Consider the following 17916-nt stretch of genomic DNA (forward strand, 5'->3'; position numbering starts at 1 on the left):
GTAATTGATATTTTCTTTGATAATACTCTTATTTTTTGTTGATATTTGGATTTTGGAAATATGATTTTTTTTTTAAATATATTCATTCCACAAGTCACTTTTAAAATTTTGTAGAATAATTATCATAATATTATATTTTTAAAATTTCTATACACTTAATACATTTACCGAAAGTAAAATAAAGGCTTTCGCAGTCACCCAAACATATGCTTTTTTAAAGCATTTAAGATATTGCAAATAAAAATAATAATGGTTCTTAGCATTTTCTGAAATGATTTTAACTGAATATTCATTTGCATTTATCATAAATTGACATTATTTTTTAAGGTAAGAGAATTGAATAAATTGACGACGAATATACATAAGACGTTACAAAGGGTATCATAAAAAAATAAAACAGATTTTAACATTCTTCGATCAAAATTAATATCTATCTGTTTGTCTGTAAGTTGCCAATGTAACTTTCAGATAGCATTAGCCATTTTTAAATATTGTCGAACAAGGAATATCTAACTGTTATTATTTTGTGTTAACAATAGCTTTTCACAAAATATTTTTAATCAAGAATATTACACACATAAATTAAAATATACATTATTGATAAATGTGTGTTGCCAAAACGTTATTTTTTTCCTGTAATTCATGTGAATTTTTAATTCATATATTTTGATATTTGTTTCGACGTCTACTCATTATTTTAAGTAACTATTCATAAAAATAGTATTCTTATTCCTATTTTATTTTATAATATTTACAGAACATCAAGAATCCGTGCAACGAGCCATAGTCATTTTATAATAAGAGTTTAGGTACATATAATCATATAAAATATTATATTACTTTGTATTAAAAGATAAGATTTATTTTATTACCTAGATATATATTGTGGCTAATAATTGTACACAATTTCTAGAATAAACCAAAATGACAGATCTTTATGTATCGCTATCCCTTTCATTATGCTCACTGCCGAAAAGGATAGCACTAGATTTAGGTCTGTCAATTTCGTTAAGTATAGCGATTATGTACACAGATTTTTTAGCCACGTTATTTATTTTAAATTAATACCTATATTTCAGAGAAATACTATGTGCATTTCAACGAGAAATGTTTTTTGATAAATTGAAAGCATAATTGATAAGCCCAAACCATGTATTAAATGCTACTAGATTCATTAAAAATGTTGTAAACAAAATATGAAATAAAATGCTTTTTTGTGTTTTTAAAATAAGATCTTTGTATGTTATCTTAATAAAACTAATCTACTATTAGCTGATGTAAACAATTTATCAATCAAACAAAAAACACAAAATATTTTTTTACATTCATAGGTTTTTTTTTAAAGAATACTAGCCATTTTTAATCATGACTAACATTCCTCTTTCCCCTCCAACTAAGCGTAAAGCTTGTGCTAGGAGTGGGTACGACAATAGTGCAACGACTGGGGTTTGAACCGCCGACCTTTCGGAATTTAGTCCACTTCTATAACCGTTGAGCTATTGAGGCTCTAATTTTTTAATTGAAAATTAATTTAAAATTTACCAGTACAAAATATAGTTTTTAAATATATATGTGTAATCATATAAAAGATCATGTCAAGTCTTTCACAGTTGTGACTAGTTAGTAAGACATATACATTACATAGAATAAGACAAATATTTATTTTTTTATACATTTTATATGATGCCTTGATAAATTATCACACAATATAACACATCTATATCTATTCTACGGTATACAAATAAAATTACACCAAGAACTACAGTGAGCATAAGAATACAACTAAGTAATACCGGAATCATTTTATAAATCTCAATCTAAATTCAGTTGGGCAATACATCTAATTCTGTCCATTAACAAACCTCGTAATAAGATTTCTTTTAAATTCAATATTATTTATTTGCAGTAACTTAAATTATTATTAAGAAACAATACAGAAAGACTACACAAAAATATCTGTAGGGAATCTTATGTTTTTTATTAATATTAAAATCGCACCAAAGTGGAACAAAAAAAATTAGGAGTAAAAAAATTGGACTAAAAAAATTGAGTAAAAAAATATTATTATATATTTTTTTATTAAGTATGTGTTTATTTATATTACGCGTTGGAATGTTATCTGCCCTTATTTTAGTATCTGTTTCACTTCTTATCAAGCTAACCTAAAAATAAAATAAAATTCGTTAATCGAACGTTAGTAAACCTAAAAATTAAAATCGAGCGAAAATAATGTACTAGAAACGTAAAATATGATATTTAAAACTAGTGAATAATACGATATCTCACCTATTTTATTTTAATAAGGAAACATAAATAAGTATGAATTTTATATTTTTCATAGAATTATTTAGGTACTGAAGTCTCAATTTAAATGCCTGTAGGTATATAAACATAAAAGGTACAATAACAAATATCTTGTATTTTACCATCCTCATTTTATTTTATATTTTTACACATAAGCTAGATTATTACTTTCGGTTATTGGATGTATTTTTTCTTTCTAAACCATCTATCTACACACTACGAACCGAAGTTTTGAAGATTATGTTAATTTTTTTATTTCAAGTTCCAAAAATTCAAAATTTACTTGCATATTTTTTTTGCTATTTGACTTTTTATTCTATTGTATTATATTTTAAGTACTAGGGTATTAACTATTAAAGAGTACCATTTTAGCTGCCATGTTCAGTAGTGGTTAATTCTATTGTACACAGTCTCTAAACTAAATTTTCAATGGAAAACGTAATCTATTTGCCACAGTGAGCATTATGAAAGGGATAGCAATAAACTTAAACCTGTCATTTTAGTTTAGAAATTGTGTACAAAAGAAAGCCAGTATAATAGTTTTTGAGTATTAACTAAAACACTATTTGTACATGTTTATCTATAAAAGAGTATCTATGGTTTGAAGGTATTTATTACTGTTATAAAATATGGTTAAAATAATATTTAATACTATTCAGATATTTTTAACTTAAAAAGATCGACAAAAGGTCAAAGGTTAGATTCCGACTCTAAGATCAGGGATAAATAAAGCGGCAAAATGAGGCGGCGGAATTTTGCTCACGTAATTTTTAACTCTATTTAAAGTATGTAGTAATAATTACATCTGCGCAAAAAAAAACGTCGAAGAGAATTTCCGGACGCGGATTTCGGCACGCTAGTTATAGTCGTAGACAGTTTCCACATGCGAATTTCCGTCCACGATTTTCCGCTCGATTTATTCCTTTTAATCCTAAACTAAACTCATTCTCAACAAATTAAAACGGTATGAGATTTGTCGGCGGGAAACGGTCTATGGATTGTTTACAATACAACCTTCAAAATGCAATAATGGGAAACTACTAAGACTATTTTTTTGGCAAGGCTCAAACAGCCAATAAATCAATAGCGAACAAGTTCTTGGAAAATTTGACAAAGCAAGTTCAAAAACCCCGTAGTACCCCGACTGGAGTATTCATTGTAACTTTGGGCACAAAATGTTTTTTACAAAATTATGCAGCAAGCTTAGTATGAGTTTGCACATCTTGACAAGATTTCGCTAAGATCGAAACGCCAATTTCGATCTTCGATTTTACTTGTATGTCGTTTTCAACATAAAAGTATCCAATTTGTTTTGAGATTCAAACTCGAAGAATGGCTACGCTTGGAGCGCTATAGAGACGCTGTCTTGGTCTTAACCTTGCCAATTGGAATGTTTTTTGAATGCTATAACGTAAAAGGAACCTACCGGGAAGTGTCAGTTTCTTAAATAACGTTAAAGTCCCTATCCGGAATGCGGTCAAAGTTTTGAGGCGCGCGGCTCCAGTAGTAGTAGGGAGGACCGGGAGAGAAGCAATACTTTTGAGCAAGGGGGGTGTCATCTTGAACCCAGTACATAAGGTAGAAGTTGCACATTTCGTCCTTGTTAGTTGCCCTGGAATAAGAAATTTTACTGTTATTTAACAGGTCAGACGGAGTATACTTATCCTATTTAAGTGTTAACAGGCAATTCAATGCTAATATCCTCAAGACGTTTGAGAAATTCCCCTATATCATGCACAGATGATATAGAAGAATGGTATCATCAGCGTATCGAAGGTTTGTAAGAGTTTTCGCCCTATTGAAACACTTTTAATCAATCGTCGAGCACAATTCGCATTAGCTAAATATTCAGCATACATGTTAAAAAGTAGTGGTGACAGAATACAACCTTGTCGAACTCCAGCTTACGTCTTTAAAATTGTCGAATACATTCCGTCTTGCCAAAAAAGTTGCCGTTCCATCTTCATTATAATAATATATTGTACTAGTTCCCTTATTAGGTATATGAGGTGTTCAATAACGTCTATTTCTAGCAGTACTGGCCACAACTTGCACCACTTAACAGTGTCAAAGGCTTTACAGAAATCAACGAAACAAGTAGAATTATTTGAATTCTGGAAAAAATTGGTTATCGGGAAGTGTGGAGCTGTACAGTAAGGCGAGTAGGGTGAATACTAGTGCGATTGAGGCCAGATTTATTCTCCGACTGAGAACATCTGCGGCTGCTGTGGTTTCGGCAAGCCGAGCCGCCGAGAGCCCCATGTCGCCTTTGGAGTTATCCTGTTCTGATACAACAGCCACCCATTCCGAACGGGATTTGCGCCTAGCTCACCACCGGATAGAATATTTGCGGCCAGAGTCACCTTTGGGTTCATCCTATGACTCACCCAATCTGAACGGGATACATGTTGGTGTTGTTCATGACTCATCTGGCAGCGAGCACGTCGCCCTGCGCGATGGGCGCCTGGTTCGCCACCGGGTAGAACATCTGTGGCCGCTGTGGATTCTGCGATCCCAGCAGTTGCCACATGTCACCTTTGGGATCATTTTATACAGATACAACACTCACCCAATCTGAACGGGATACATGTTGGTGTTGTTCATGACGCATCTGGCAGCGAGCACGTCGCCCTGCGCGATGGGCGCCTGGTTCGCCACCGGGTAGAACATCTGTGGCCGCTGTGGATTCTGCGATCCCAGCAGTTGCCACATGTCACCTTTGGGATCATTTTATACAGATACAACACTCACCCAATCTGAACGGGATACATGTTGGTGTTGTTCATGACGCATCTGGCAGCGAGCACGTCGCCCTGCGCGATGGGCGCCTGGTTCGCCACCGGGTAGAACATCTGCGGCCGCTGTGGATTCTGCGATCCCAGCAGTTGCCACATGTCACCTTTGGGATCATTTTATACAGATACAACACTCACCCAATCTGAACGGGATACATGTTGGTGTTGTTCATGACGCATCTGGCAGCGAGCACGTCGCCCTGCGCGATGGGCGCCTGGTTCGCCACCGGGTAGAACATCTGCGGCCGCTGTGGATTCTGCGATCCCAGCAGTTGCCACATGTCACCTTTGGGATCATTTTATACAGATACAACACTCACCCAATCTGAACGGGATACATGTTGGTGTTGTTCATGACGCATCTGGCAGCGAGCACGTCGCCCTGCGCGATGGGCGCCTGGTTCGCCACCGGGTAGAACATCTGTGGCCGCTGTGGATTCTGCGATCCCAGCAGTTGCCACATGTCACCTTTGGGATCATTTTATACAGATACAACACTCACCCAATCTGAACGGGATACATGTTGGTGTTGTTCATGACGCATCTGGCAGCGAGCACGTCGCCCTGCGCGATGGGCGCCTGGTTCGCCACCGGGTAGAACATCTGCGGCCGCTGTGGATTCTGCGATCCCAGCAGTTGCCACATGTCACCTTTGGGATCATTTTATACTGATACAACACTCACCCAATCTGAACGGGATACATGTTGGTGTTGTTCATGACGCATCTGGCAGCGAGCACGTCGCCCTGCGCAATGGGCGCCTGGTTCGCCACCGGGTAGAACATCTGCGGCCGCTGTGGATTCTGCGATCCCAGCAGTTGCCACATGTCACCTTTGGGATCATTTTATACTGATACAACACTCACCCAATCTGAACGGGATACATGTTGGTGTTGTTCATGACGCATCTGGCAGCGAGCACGTCGCCCTGCGCGATGGGCGCCTGGTTCGCCACCGGGTAGAACATCTGCGGCCGCTGTGGATTCTGCGATCCCAGCAGTTGCCACATGTCACCTTTGGGATCATTTTATACTGATACAACACTCACCCAATCTGAACGGGATACATGTTGGTGTTGTTCATGACGCATCTGGCAGCGAGCACGTCGCCCTGCGCGATGGGCGCCTGGTTCGCCACCGGGTAGAACATCTGCGGCCGCTGTGGATTCTGCGATCCCAGCAGTTGCCACATGTCACCTTTGGGATCATTTTATACAGATACAACACTCACCCAATCTGAACGGGATACATGTTGGTGTTGTTCATGACGCATCTGGCAGCGAGCACGTCGCCCTGCGCGATGGGCGCCTGGTTCGCCACCGGGTAGAACATCTGCGGCCGCTGTGGATTCTGCGATCCCAGCAGTTGCCACATGTCACCTTTGGGATCATTTTATACTGATACAACACTCACCCAATCTGAACGGGATACATGTTGGTGTTGTTCATGACGCATCTGGCAGCGAGCACGTCGCCCTGCGCGATGGGCGCCTGGTTCGCCACCGGGTAGAACATCTGCGGCCGCTGTGGATTCTGCGATCCCAGCAGTTGCCACATGTCACCTTTGGGATCATTTTATACAGATACAACACTCACCCAATCTGAACGGGATACATGTTGGTGTTGTTCATGACGCATCTGGCAGCGAGCACGTCGCCCTGCGCGATGGGCGCCTGGTTCGCCACCGGGTAGAACATCTGCGGCCGCTGTGGATTCTGCGATCCCAGCAGTTGCCACATGTCACCTTTGGGATCATTTTATACAGATACAACACTCACCCAATCTGAACGGGATACATGTTGGTGTTGTTCATGACGCATCTGGCAGCGAGCACGTCGCCCTGCGCGATGGGCGCCTGGTTCGCCACCGGGTAGAACATCTGCGGCCGCTGTGGATTCTGCGATCCCAGCAGTTGCCACATGTCACCTTTGGGATCATTTTATACAGATACAACACTCACCCAATCTGAACGGGATACATGTTGGTGTTGTTCATGACGCATCTGGCAGCGAGCACGTCACCCTGCGCGATGGGCGCCTGGTTCGCCACCGGGTAGAACATCTGTGGCCGCTGTGGATTCTGCGATCCCAGCAGTTGCCACATGTCACCTTTGGGGGAGCGACGGACCACGAAGCCGGATACTTCCGTACCTGAAACAGACAGACATGGTATCTTCTTCACCTAGCCATCTTTTATCAGAGGTTAGCAACCATTAGGGTGCGTTCATTTCACACAAACGTACACAAAACGTTCGACGCGAGTTAATGGTGAGTGTGAAATCTGTTTTTTTTTTCTCTCTCTCGTCTGGCTTTTACAATGATTAGCCAATGTCAAGTTTGTAGTTATTTGTAACAAGTTAGCTAAACTATACAAGTATGGACCCCGTCTGTGCCGGCGCTCGCCGACATACGCACGGCACCCCCTTAGAGCACTTTCCAGTCAGTTTTAACAAAAAAAAAAAAACACTCCAAAAAGTCACAACACGCGCGCCAGCAAACGCCACCACAGACGAAGTCCTTCTTCTAATCTGTTTACTATTAGTTGCCGCAAAATAATAAGCCTATTTTGACGTTTCTCGTTCATTTGATCACGAACTATTATGAAAGTATCAATATGAAATCGGAAAGCCAGATTCTTTTAGACAGATAATAATAATTATGAAGTTAGTGTAATTTATACACTATAATAAGTATTTTATTTTAGTTCAAATCACTGTATGTCGCCAATTGTCACAGATATCTTTAATCTCTCGCCATGTAGTCTGAATTGCGCAAACAAATTTTTCACTATGGAGCACCATACTTACTGTCGGCGTAATTATTATTTTAAAAGGTTCGTCAACAAATCATTTTTTATCTATCTATCTATACCAGCTCTAAGATTCAATGGTCAGACAAGCTGGATGCCCGCTAACAATAATCTGGTGGAAGATCTTCCTAGTATTACGTTTGAGTATACATCATAATATGGTCCCGCACACGCTCAAAACATATTATCTCACGTGTTGAGAGTCTTTTTACAAAATGTACGAAATGTATCTAAAGGATGATCTGGACTTACCAAGAGCATGAGTGTGGGGACGGAACGCGAACGGATGGATGACTTTGTTCTCATTGATAGTGCAGGCTGTTTCCATATGCTCCACTTTATTTGGAGCTATTACTCCGCTGGTTCCCAGTAAAAACACGCCGGCTTGTCGCGGCATCCTGTATGGAAGAAATAGTAATTGGCCTTAAAGAATTTAATTTAAAAAAAAAAGAATATAGCCATTTCAACCATTAATAACATTCCCCTTTCCCCTCCAACCAAGCGTAAAGCTTGTGCTAGGATTGGGTACGACAATAGTGCAACGGGTGGGGTTTGAACCGCCGACCTTTCGGATTTCACTCCACTCCTGTAACCGTTGAGCTATTGAGGTATTAGTGCTTACTTTACTGCTTGGGTTATTTTTGAGTCACCATCCAATCACAAACGAAACTACATATATTTTCAATTGAATTTTGTTTGAAAATTTTTTGGAATTGAACGTCGAATGTTTTTGAAAACGTGTATGTGATTGGTTGTTGACTCAAAATGGTAAACACTCACAGAGTTTTTTGGCTCTGTGATTTGTATGGGATTACGTAACAGAGAGAGGCCTGTATTAACTTCTTTCCGTGGATAAAATATAGTCTGAGAATTTTGAACTAACCTTTCTGTTGTATACTCCAACAAGACGCCTGAGTTGTCAGTTTTGCCCTCTGAAATTGTGATAAATCGATTTTAGAGTTTACACATTACGATAATGATTTATCGAGATTCAACCAAATTATATTGTATCCTACGAGTACATCAAATATTTAAGAAAACGATTAATAGCCCCTTTAATTAAATAATAATTAATTAGTAGCCCCTTTGACTAACAAGACTATTTTAGTTTTTTCTACCTCATAGTTTTAAGTTTAACATATCGGAATATCGGTGTCAATAATTACTATTCGTTTTTGTAGCTGGCTGCGGCATGCTGCATGCTAACAATTGGGTATTTTCCTATATTTGAATTTGATAAATATTATTACTTTATTATAAACTAGGATTATAAATATTATTACTTTATTATAAACATCAAATTCTTATGGATGTCCTCAGAAAGAAGGGTTTGGAAGATAAAGATCTCCGACTAACCTCTATTGGAACCAGGAAGCAGCAGTGAAAATAGAGGGTAAACTCTCGGACTGGCGGCCAATAACCAGAGGTGTCCGACAGGGCTGTATACTATCTCCATTACTCTTCAATCTGTACTCTGAAGAGATCTTAACAGATTTACTAAGTTCTATCCAACAAGGAATTAATATAAACGGAGTATGCGTAAACAACATCCGATATGCTGACGATACAGTACTGATTGCTAATTCTGCCACCGGACTGCAACAGCTGCTTACCGAAGTATCAAGAGCGGGAGAAGCTAAGGGCTTATCAATTAATGTCAGTAAAACGAAGGCAATGTTGATTTCGAAGAGGCCTGAAAGTCCCTTCCGTCTGAAATTGAGGGGCCAGAGCGTGGATGTGGTCCCGAAAATGAAGTACCTGGGTAGGTATTTCACTTCGGATCTGGATCACCTACAAGAAATAAAGTGCCGTATTAGCCAAGCCAAAACCATGTTCCACAAGATGTCCAAAATCCTCTGCAGCAACAAAATACAGCTTGAGCTGAGATGCCGCCTTGTAAAGTGCTATGTCTGGTCCACCCTCTTGTATGGTTGTGAAACTTGGGTTCTCAAAAAGGAAGCAACTAACCGCCTACAAGCTTTCGAAATGTGGATCTACAGGAAAATGCTCAAGATAACCTGGAACAGTTTTACACCGAACACTAAGGTACTGGAATTGGTCCACAAAGAGAGAGAACTCATGTCCACCATCATGCGAAGGAAGCTCGCTTTCTTTGGGCATTTACAGAGAGGAGGACAATTCTCATTCCCAAGATTAGTTTTGGAAGGGAGAATTGCAGGCAAAAGAGCTCAAGGTCGCCAAAGACGTAAATGGTTGGACGATATAAGGGGGTGGACAGGGCTTAGTTACCCGAAGTTGAAAGAGGCGGCTTTTAATAGAGAAGCTTTTCGGATGATGATCGCCAAACTTCGTTTCGAAGAAGGCACGCGATGATGATGATGATGATGATAAACTAGGATAAAAATAATGACGTACGCTGAAAAAAATATTAAAATCCAACAAAGATTTACAAAGTTACAGGCATTTTAATTTTGGAGTGGGAGGGTCTTCTATCCCTTTCTCGCAAAACGAAAAGTTGTATAAAACCGCACGAAGCTACTATGGCATTAGCACGGAGTGACGTCATAATGCTATTATTGCTATCTCTGTCTAATCTGAAATATTTAAATGCTTATAACTTTTTTGTTATTTGATCGATTTAATTAGTTTTTTCAGTTTACGTCATTATTTTTATCTTAGTTTATAATAAAGTAATAAAAAAATTGGAGTAAAATACCCTATTATATCTATAGAGCATACTTTAACAAGGCTGAAACTTAAGACATTTAGAACGAGATAGATTTCTCATCATCATCTATGGACAGATTATGATGATAATGATAACTTGTAGAGATATAAAGTGCCGTCTATAGATTATAGCCTAACGTAGCGCTAGGTTTTCTGGCTTAGATTTCTTCATTATTGTGTATAGTAACTTCGATTTTGCACTTTGCCAGCGTGGTAGACTATGACCAACCCCCTTCTTATTCTGAGAGAAGACCCGTTCTCAGTAGTGAGCCGGCGACGGGTTGATCATGATAATAATGAACTTCGATTTACAGTTCGATAACTATTATACAAACAAGTGTAAATTAAATATTTATAACACCCCCGCAAGTGAAGGTTACAGTAACTAGAAAAGAGCTGATAACTTTCAAACGGCTGAACCGATTTTCTTGGATTATAGCTAAGAACACTCTCGATGAAGCCACCTTTCAAAATAAGAAAACTAAATTAAAATCGGTTCATTAGTTTAGGAGCTACGATGCCACAGACAGATACACAGATACACACGTCAAACTTATAACACCCCTCTTTTTGGGTCGGGGGTTAATTAATTTATCTATTAATCATTCATTAGAAGAAACACAGGGCAATTAAATACTAATTTTATTACTTAAATACAATCAAAAAGCAGTAATTTCAATGAACATTTCGATATCTACTACACACATTCATTTACCTATTAATCGTTCATCAAGAAGACCACAGGATAAAAACTCATTAATATCATACAATTAGAAAGCAATAAAGAAATCACAGAAAACAGATAAGATACAATGAAGGCACAAAAAAGAAAATTATTATCATATAACATACTAGTATTTTGATTGCGATAGTGTGTCAGTTACTATTCACGCCCACCCGCTTAACCAACCGATAGGTGCAGAGAGAGGGCCTGCATCCCAGAGATATAGCTGCTTTGTATCACGAAAAATCAAAGAGTTCCCAAAAGGTTTAGAAAAAACTAAATCCACACAAACAAAATCGAGCCTATCATCTGGTATTACTCTACTTACACTAAAAACCTTTTATATTAAGCAGCATTCACATTGACTTTCCACAAAACGCAAGAGTTCAACGTTGACAGAATTCGAGAGCCAAAACCTTTTAGCGTCAAAGTAAAATAGACTTAAAAGTCCTTGTTTTAAAGCTCAAGTTTGTCCATACATCTACAGCACTCCATTCCAGTACCTTGGGATCCCAACGATTATTGGGTTAACGTTAACATTCCGAACCAGTGGTAGATTATTTTGACGATTCAAAAGTACTTGTAAAAGTTTAATTGAAAAAAAATATGTTAAATTTGATTTTGAAATTTGGATGGGTTTTTCGCACTATGTGCCATGCCCATCCATAGGCTGGCAGCGCGCGATGGAGAGTGCTGTACATGGAGTTTCTCCACGTGATCAATTCAGCAATTAGGAGATCCGTAGGAGAACTAGAGTAAACCACATAGCTCAAAGGGTTGAGAAGCTGAAGTGCAATGAGTAGGGCACATAGTTTTTTTTTTTTTAAAGAATATTAGCCATGTTAAATGACTAATATTCCCCTTTCCGCTCAAACTAAGCGTCAAGCTTGTGCCGTGTGTGTGTGTGTTGTTAGTAGGTACGACAATAGTGCAACGGGCGGGGTTCGAACCGTCGACCTTTCGGTTTTCAGTCCACTCCTTTACCGGTTGAGCTATTGAGGCTCGTTTGATAGTCAATTCATTAGATAACACATCTAAATGTGGCAAATGTGGCATTACCTGGGAACTTCATCATGTAGTGCACCTGCAGCACTAGATACTTGATGGGCGAATCGTGGCCGATGAGGAAACCTACTTCAGGCGGCATCTCCAGGCGAGGCGCGTCGCGAGCCCACGCGTATACTATCTGTTGACAACATAGGCTTTATATTATACGAAATTGTGTTAGAAAAACGAAATAAGCACGAAGCGAATAAACTCTTCATTGCGGCTTTACATGTTTGTTAGTGGTGTAAAAAAAGACACCAGAATTGTTTTAACATCTATATAAACACAGCTAATCTAATGCTAACCTGTGATCCAGATTTGCAAGGGCTGGCCGTGTTGTACCGATCATCTATTTCATTGCTTTGCATTTCACCGCAACTCCTGTAATTAAACATAATAAGATAAAATCTAAAATAACAAAAACACTTGATCCATCAACGCGCAAACTGGACGGATCAGATTGGTCATGCATTAGCTATTATAACATAGACATCCGCTAAAACAAGCCTTAATAGCTTTAAGTCTCAATAGCTCAACGGTTATAGGAGCGGACTGAAATCCGAAAGGTCGCCGGTTCAAACCCCACCCGTTGCACTATTGTCGTACCCACTCCTAGCACAAGCTAAACGCTTAGTTGGAGGGGAAAGGGGAATGTTAGTCATAATTAAAAATGGCTAATATTCTTTCTTTTTTTTAAAACACAGAATTTTTGAAAATGACATCCTTTTGTTCATAAAATAGCTGTTTGTTTGTGTAGTCTGCGCGGACGAAGTCGCAGGCAAAAGCTAGTCGGGATATAAATGAAAACCAGCATAAACGCACGTTTAGTGTGACGTAATATCGTGCAGGTATACCGTCACACATTCAGGCTTACGAATTGTTATAGGTGTAAAAACATTACATCACCCATTATAACGCAGAATAAATGCTCAGTACACAAATGGTATTATTTGTAATGTCCACATTTGTTGTGAAAACAAATAATAATATTATTCTAACCATACTGAATCTTTAAGCATCATTTACACCAGAGCAAAGGACACGCATGGTACTTATGGGTATTGAAAATGTAGTAAGAATCAACCTCAGACAGTCGTACCTTAATATTCCAGCCTCCATCCAGCTGAAGACATGGCGGTCTCCACTAGAGGACCTTATAACTACATCATCCAATCCTTCAACAAACTTGACTAGCGCACTACCACTTAAACATGCTAGCTATATTATCATTAACTTAGTTCTTTGGCGAATTACTTCGTTTCAGACTTTTCAAAATCAAGCATCTCTTTATGGTAAAATAAAAAAATATTACAAAGAACATAGAAATTGGAACCACCCAGAACCTCGATAGCTCAACGGTTGAGAAGCGGACTGAATTCCGAAAGGTCGGCGGTTCAAACCCCACCCGTTGCACTATTGTCGTACCCACTCCTGGCACAAGCTTTAAGCTTAGTTGGAGGGGAAAGGGGAGTATTAGTCATGATTAGCATGGCTAATATTCTTTTTTTTTTTTAAATAAGTGACTAGTATTACTGCTAGTACTTGTGGCAGGCAACCCCATGTGAACCTGGATAAAGTTGTGGGCATCAGCTAAATATAGTAATAGTTACTACTAACCACACCGATTCATTGGAGCCAGGTTGTGAACAGCCATACACTAACATGTGGTGAGCTGTGTGCATTGAGGCATTTGGCTTGAATCCCACTGAAAACAAAAACATTATTTATTTATAAATATACAATCATTTTTACTTATTAACTTATAAACAATCTGTAAAACATAACTTAAATGACAGGTTCAAAATCTTTTTACAAGTCTAACTTCTATCCAAATCCAAAGTCCAAATCTTTTTACTTTTCTAAGTGCCTGCTTCACAACCACCAGATAAACTTAACAAATAAAGACATTTTGACAGATTTGTATTGACAAAAAACCGGTCAATTGCAAGTTGGACTCGACTTGCACTTGACTTTCATACCATCATACAAGAAATTACACTTTTTAATTTTTTTTTATGATGTAACCACAAATTCAGTTTAGTAAGTAAGTACTTACCAACATAGAAATTCTTCTGGGGTGCGATTCTTATAGGAGTGCAAAGATACAGTTCATCCTAGAACAAAAGATATTACAATTTTATAAAATAACATTAATTATAATTTATAAGCCTATTTGTTGTTATGAAGTTAATTTCAAAGTGCTGTTTATTAGGTAAACAAAGTTAATCAATAAAACTAGCTAATAAAACTGAAACTGAAAGAGTACTCCGGTATTCCGCCCACATGTTGTGAAATTGCCTATGTGGGTGTCCCCTATGCATGACATCAATCGATAAGTTGATGTCCAGATAACATTCAAGTGTTTATTTAACGGCCAAAGTCATCAAATGATAAAATGTAATAGAGATCTAGTAACATGGGCATTAGGGCATTTAAAATCAGTGGTGCCTAGAGTTACTTGACTATTTGAAAAAAATATATAAAAATTTATTTGAATAATACCTAGTCATTTGTTAGGCAAGACTGCAAAGTTGTTATTTAGAATGGCTATATTTATTTAGTTTTGTATTGAATACCATGCAAGATAAGGATTCTAAGATTGAACAAGTGTAAATTAAAAATTTATAATACCCCCGACAAGTGAAGGTTACAGTAACTAGAAAAGAGATGATAAATTTCAAATGGCTGAACCCATTTTCTTGAATTATAGCTAAGAACACTCTTGATCAAGGCACCTGTCAAACAAAAAAAAAATTAAAATCAGTTCATTAGTTTAGGAGCTATGATACCACAGACAGATACACAGATACACACATCAAACTTATAACACCCCTGTTTTTGGGTTGGGGGTTAAAAATAGAATAGTGATTGTAGATTGACTGTGTGAGAAAGGCATGAAACATAAATCAATTTGCACTAGGGCAAACCATAAAATTGTTTTTCTTAAGAACAATAAGGATATGCTGAAAATTCAATTTTTTTTTTAATTAGCACTGCTGATGCTGATAAAAAAATTTCAAACAAAAATTATAGTCTTCAACTGAGTGAAGCTGGGCAGCTATTATTTGATAAATGGGGAAAACCGAATTATTATTGTTGAACTAAGTAAGGAGGTACTTTGTTATTATTAGAATAATAAATTTGTTTCTAACTTGCTTGCCTCAGCATGATGTAGCTATGTAGGTATTTGAATACTAACTTAAAAATATATTTAACTTAATTTGAAATTGAGATAAGTTACTTAAAAATAATTTAATAGCGTGAAATTAGACCTGCGTTTAATTGTTTATTGGTGGGTACTGTTTGTTCCAAATTTAAATTTTATAAAGAAAAATAACTCACCTGATTAGGCCAAACGTTGGGCATAAGAAAATCGTATGTATCAATTTCATACGCGAAAAAACCACGGCCAAAAATTGAAATAGTAAAAAGTAGAGAAAATATGAATTTATAGGACTCCATAATTACACTTTCTTATAAAAATATGGTATAAATCCCGCCAACAAAGTAGCGACGTACGGTAAATCCCGTAGCACTTGGTGATAACTGATAGTGCTAACTGCTATTTAATTAAAAAGATCGAGCTCCGCGTGTGGTTATATTATCTGACTCACGACAATATTCCAGTCCCCGAACGGCTGAATGCCGAAGGCTGAAGCGACAAGTGTTTATATTATTTCATGATTATCTCTACGCATGACGGATCGATAATATTTTCCAATTTACTCCACTAACGTCATTGAGGTGGGTTGATACTAGAAAAAATGTTTCCAAGTTTCAGGCAAAATATTGAGAGGTGAAAATTAAATAAATTGAAAAGAAAACAATTATTTTGTAACAAATACTAGGTAGATACTTACTACAGCATTGTTTATATATTACATTAATATTTTATCACTGAATTTGTTAAAAGAGACTAAATAATTAGCGTTGCCTTTAATAATTTACCTAGTTATATGTAGTTATATTGCATTCATTCTTATAAATAATCCCCGTTTTTCTTTAGAAAGTAGAGCTATATATTTGTAACTCATAGGTAAGGTCTTTGTTTAGAGTACCTAGGTAAATTGGTATTAAAAATTACCAGGAAATTGCCGAATTGCATTTTTTTTGCACACAAAACAAGGAGAATAGTGGTAAGTGAGCTGGTATACTCTTTCGTTCATGAATCTAAATGTCATAAGTAAAATATTATTTTTAGCCATCTTAATAAAAATTATTTAAGCTGATAATCTTTAAATCCATATTTATTAAAATTATAAATAAGACTATTTAGTTATTAAAAATTTATACTGGTTATTAATTTATTATTTTACAAAATGTTGAATAAAACCAGTGACATCTTGTATCGAGTTTTTATAAATTGAGTTGGTAGTTCCAACCGTTGGCGCAGTAAGCGACACAGTTTCTATTGTTGACCATAGATGGCGCTTGCTCCGTCAATGTTTATTGTTTTTTAATTAAGCCAAATCAAGTGAAGAGAGAGAACTATTTTGCACTATTTGAAAACTGCCCAATTATCCAAACAGAAAATTTCAATAATTATTATAGACCTAAAACACCATAACGCCTTTTAGATTATTTTTTTCCGTCTGATAAGACGTGATCTACTTGGGAGTTTCCATTTTTGTTTTTTTGAGTTTGGGAGTTGGGATCCATGCATCTTATAGGTATTTCGCGGGGATGGATTATTTAAAATATTTTCAATTCTCTACCTATTACGGTTCACGGGATGCAGCACGCAGACAAACGGACGGACGGACAGCTGAGGCTTAGTTAGTAATAACTAATAGGGTCGCGTTGGCATTTTTCGGGTACGGACCCCTAAAAACGTAGACCTATCTAAGTATAGGTATATTATTACACCATAAAAGGCAACATGCTTCACCACTTCAAAAGCGCAGTGCACAAGCAAGTAACTTTGTTTACATTTATCTTTCTTACCAACTATAGGTAGGTACATCAGGCGAGTAAATGGAAGTATCTTGTAGTAATAACGTTATCTGTCAACTTGCAAAACTACTAACAGTGTTGCTTTTGCCCTCAGTGAGAAATTCTATTATAGCAATATAAATTGACGCAAGAAAATTCGAGAAAAAGTTGCTTCTGGTGAAAGGAAAATGTGAACACAATGGGGTTCTAAATCGAATTCCTAGGTAATATCTATTCTTTAGAAGAAGTCCTTACTATACACAACCTAGCCCTTACCTAGCGTAAAATTAAGTGCCTATTAGGTAGCAGCAGCTTGCAATTCTGCAGCAACTGACAAAAAGAGGCATCATAGTTTGCATCCCAGACGGACCTCATATTATTATGGGCTACTGTTTATCCCTGAAAATCAAAAAGTTTTTATATCAGAACCAAAACACTGTGTACTTTTGGGTCACAAATCACAATATTACAAAAGGTATTTTTTTTAGGGTTCCGTACCTCAAAAGGGTTCCGTTTTATAGGATCACTTTGTTGTCTGTCTGTCCGTCCGTCCGTCCGTCCGTCGTGTCTGTCAAGAAAAACTATAGGGTACTTCCCGTTGACCTAGAATCATGAAATTT

General features: G+C 37.3%; 1 protein-coding gene and 1 long non-coding RNA gene across 2 annotated transcripts; one reads left to right on the top strand and one right to left on the bottom strand.

Moving 5' to 3' along the window:
- The first annotated feature begins 19 nt into the window (after positions 1–19).
- Positions 20–12314, top strand: LOC123871330. Its single transcript, XR_006797251.1, has 2 exons — positions 20–1421; positions 12235–12314. It is a non-coding gene; the product is annotated as an uncharacterized LOC123871330 (long non-coding RNA).
- LOC123871322 (peptidylglycine alpha-hydroxylating monooxygenase) lies at positions 2447–16089 on the bottom strand. The gene is made up of 9 exons (XM_045915069.1): positions 15707–16089; positions 14421–14478; positions 13982–14069; positions 12670–12745; positions 12377–12503; positions 8789–8837; positions 8158–8303; positions 7058–7247; positions 2447–3916 (listed from the first exon to the last, which is right to left on the bottom strand). Exons 1-9 carry the CDS (start codon positions 15824–15826, stop codon positions 3748–3750), a joined length of 1023 nt encoding a protein of 340 aa, XP_045771025.1. The 5' UTR covers positions 15827–16089; the 3' UTR covers positions 2447–3747.
- Positions 16090–17916: the final 1827 nt, after the last annotated feature.

This window comes from Maniola jurtina, chromosome 2, assembly GCF_905333055.1.
Source record: "Maniola jurtina chromosome 2, ilManJurt1.1, whole genome shotgun sequence".
NCBI classification, from domain to species: Eukaryota; Metazoa; Arthropoda; class Insecta; order Lepidoptera; family Nymphalidae; genus Maniola; species Maniola jurtina.

What these genes read in the sequence shown, in the direction of transcription:
- LOC123871322 (XM_045915069.1), bottom strand. Translation starts at nt 15,826, where the DNA reads ATGGAGTCCTATAAATTCATATTTTCTCTACTTTTTACTATTTCAATT. An exon ending in TTGGAGTATACAACAGAAAG is followed by an intron (nt 8,304 to 8,788) that starts GTTAGTTCAAAA and finishes TCTTCCATACAG; the next exon opens with GATGCCGCGACAAGCCGGCG. An exon ending in TCCCCACACTCATGCTCTTG is followed by an intron (nt 7,248 to 8,157) that starts GTAAGTCCAGAT and finishes TGTCTGTTTCAG; the next exon opens with GTACGGAAGTATCCGGCTTC.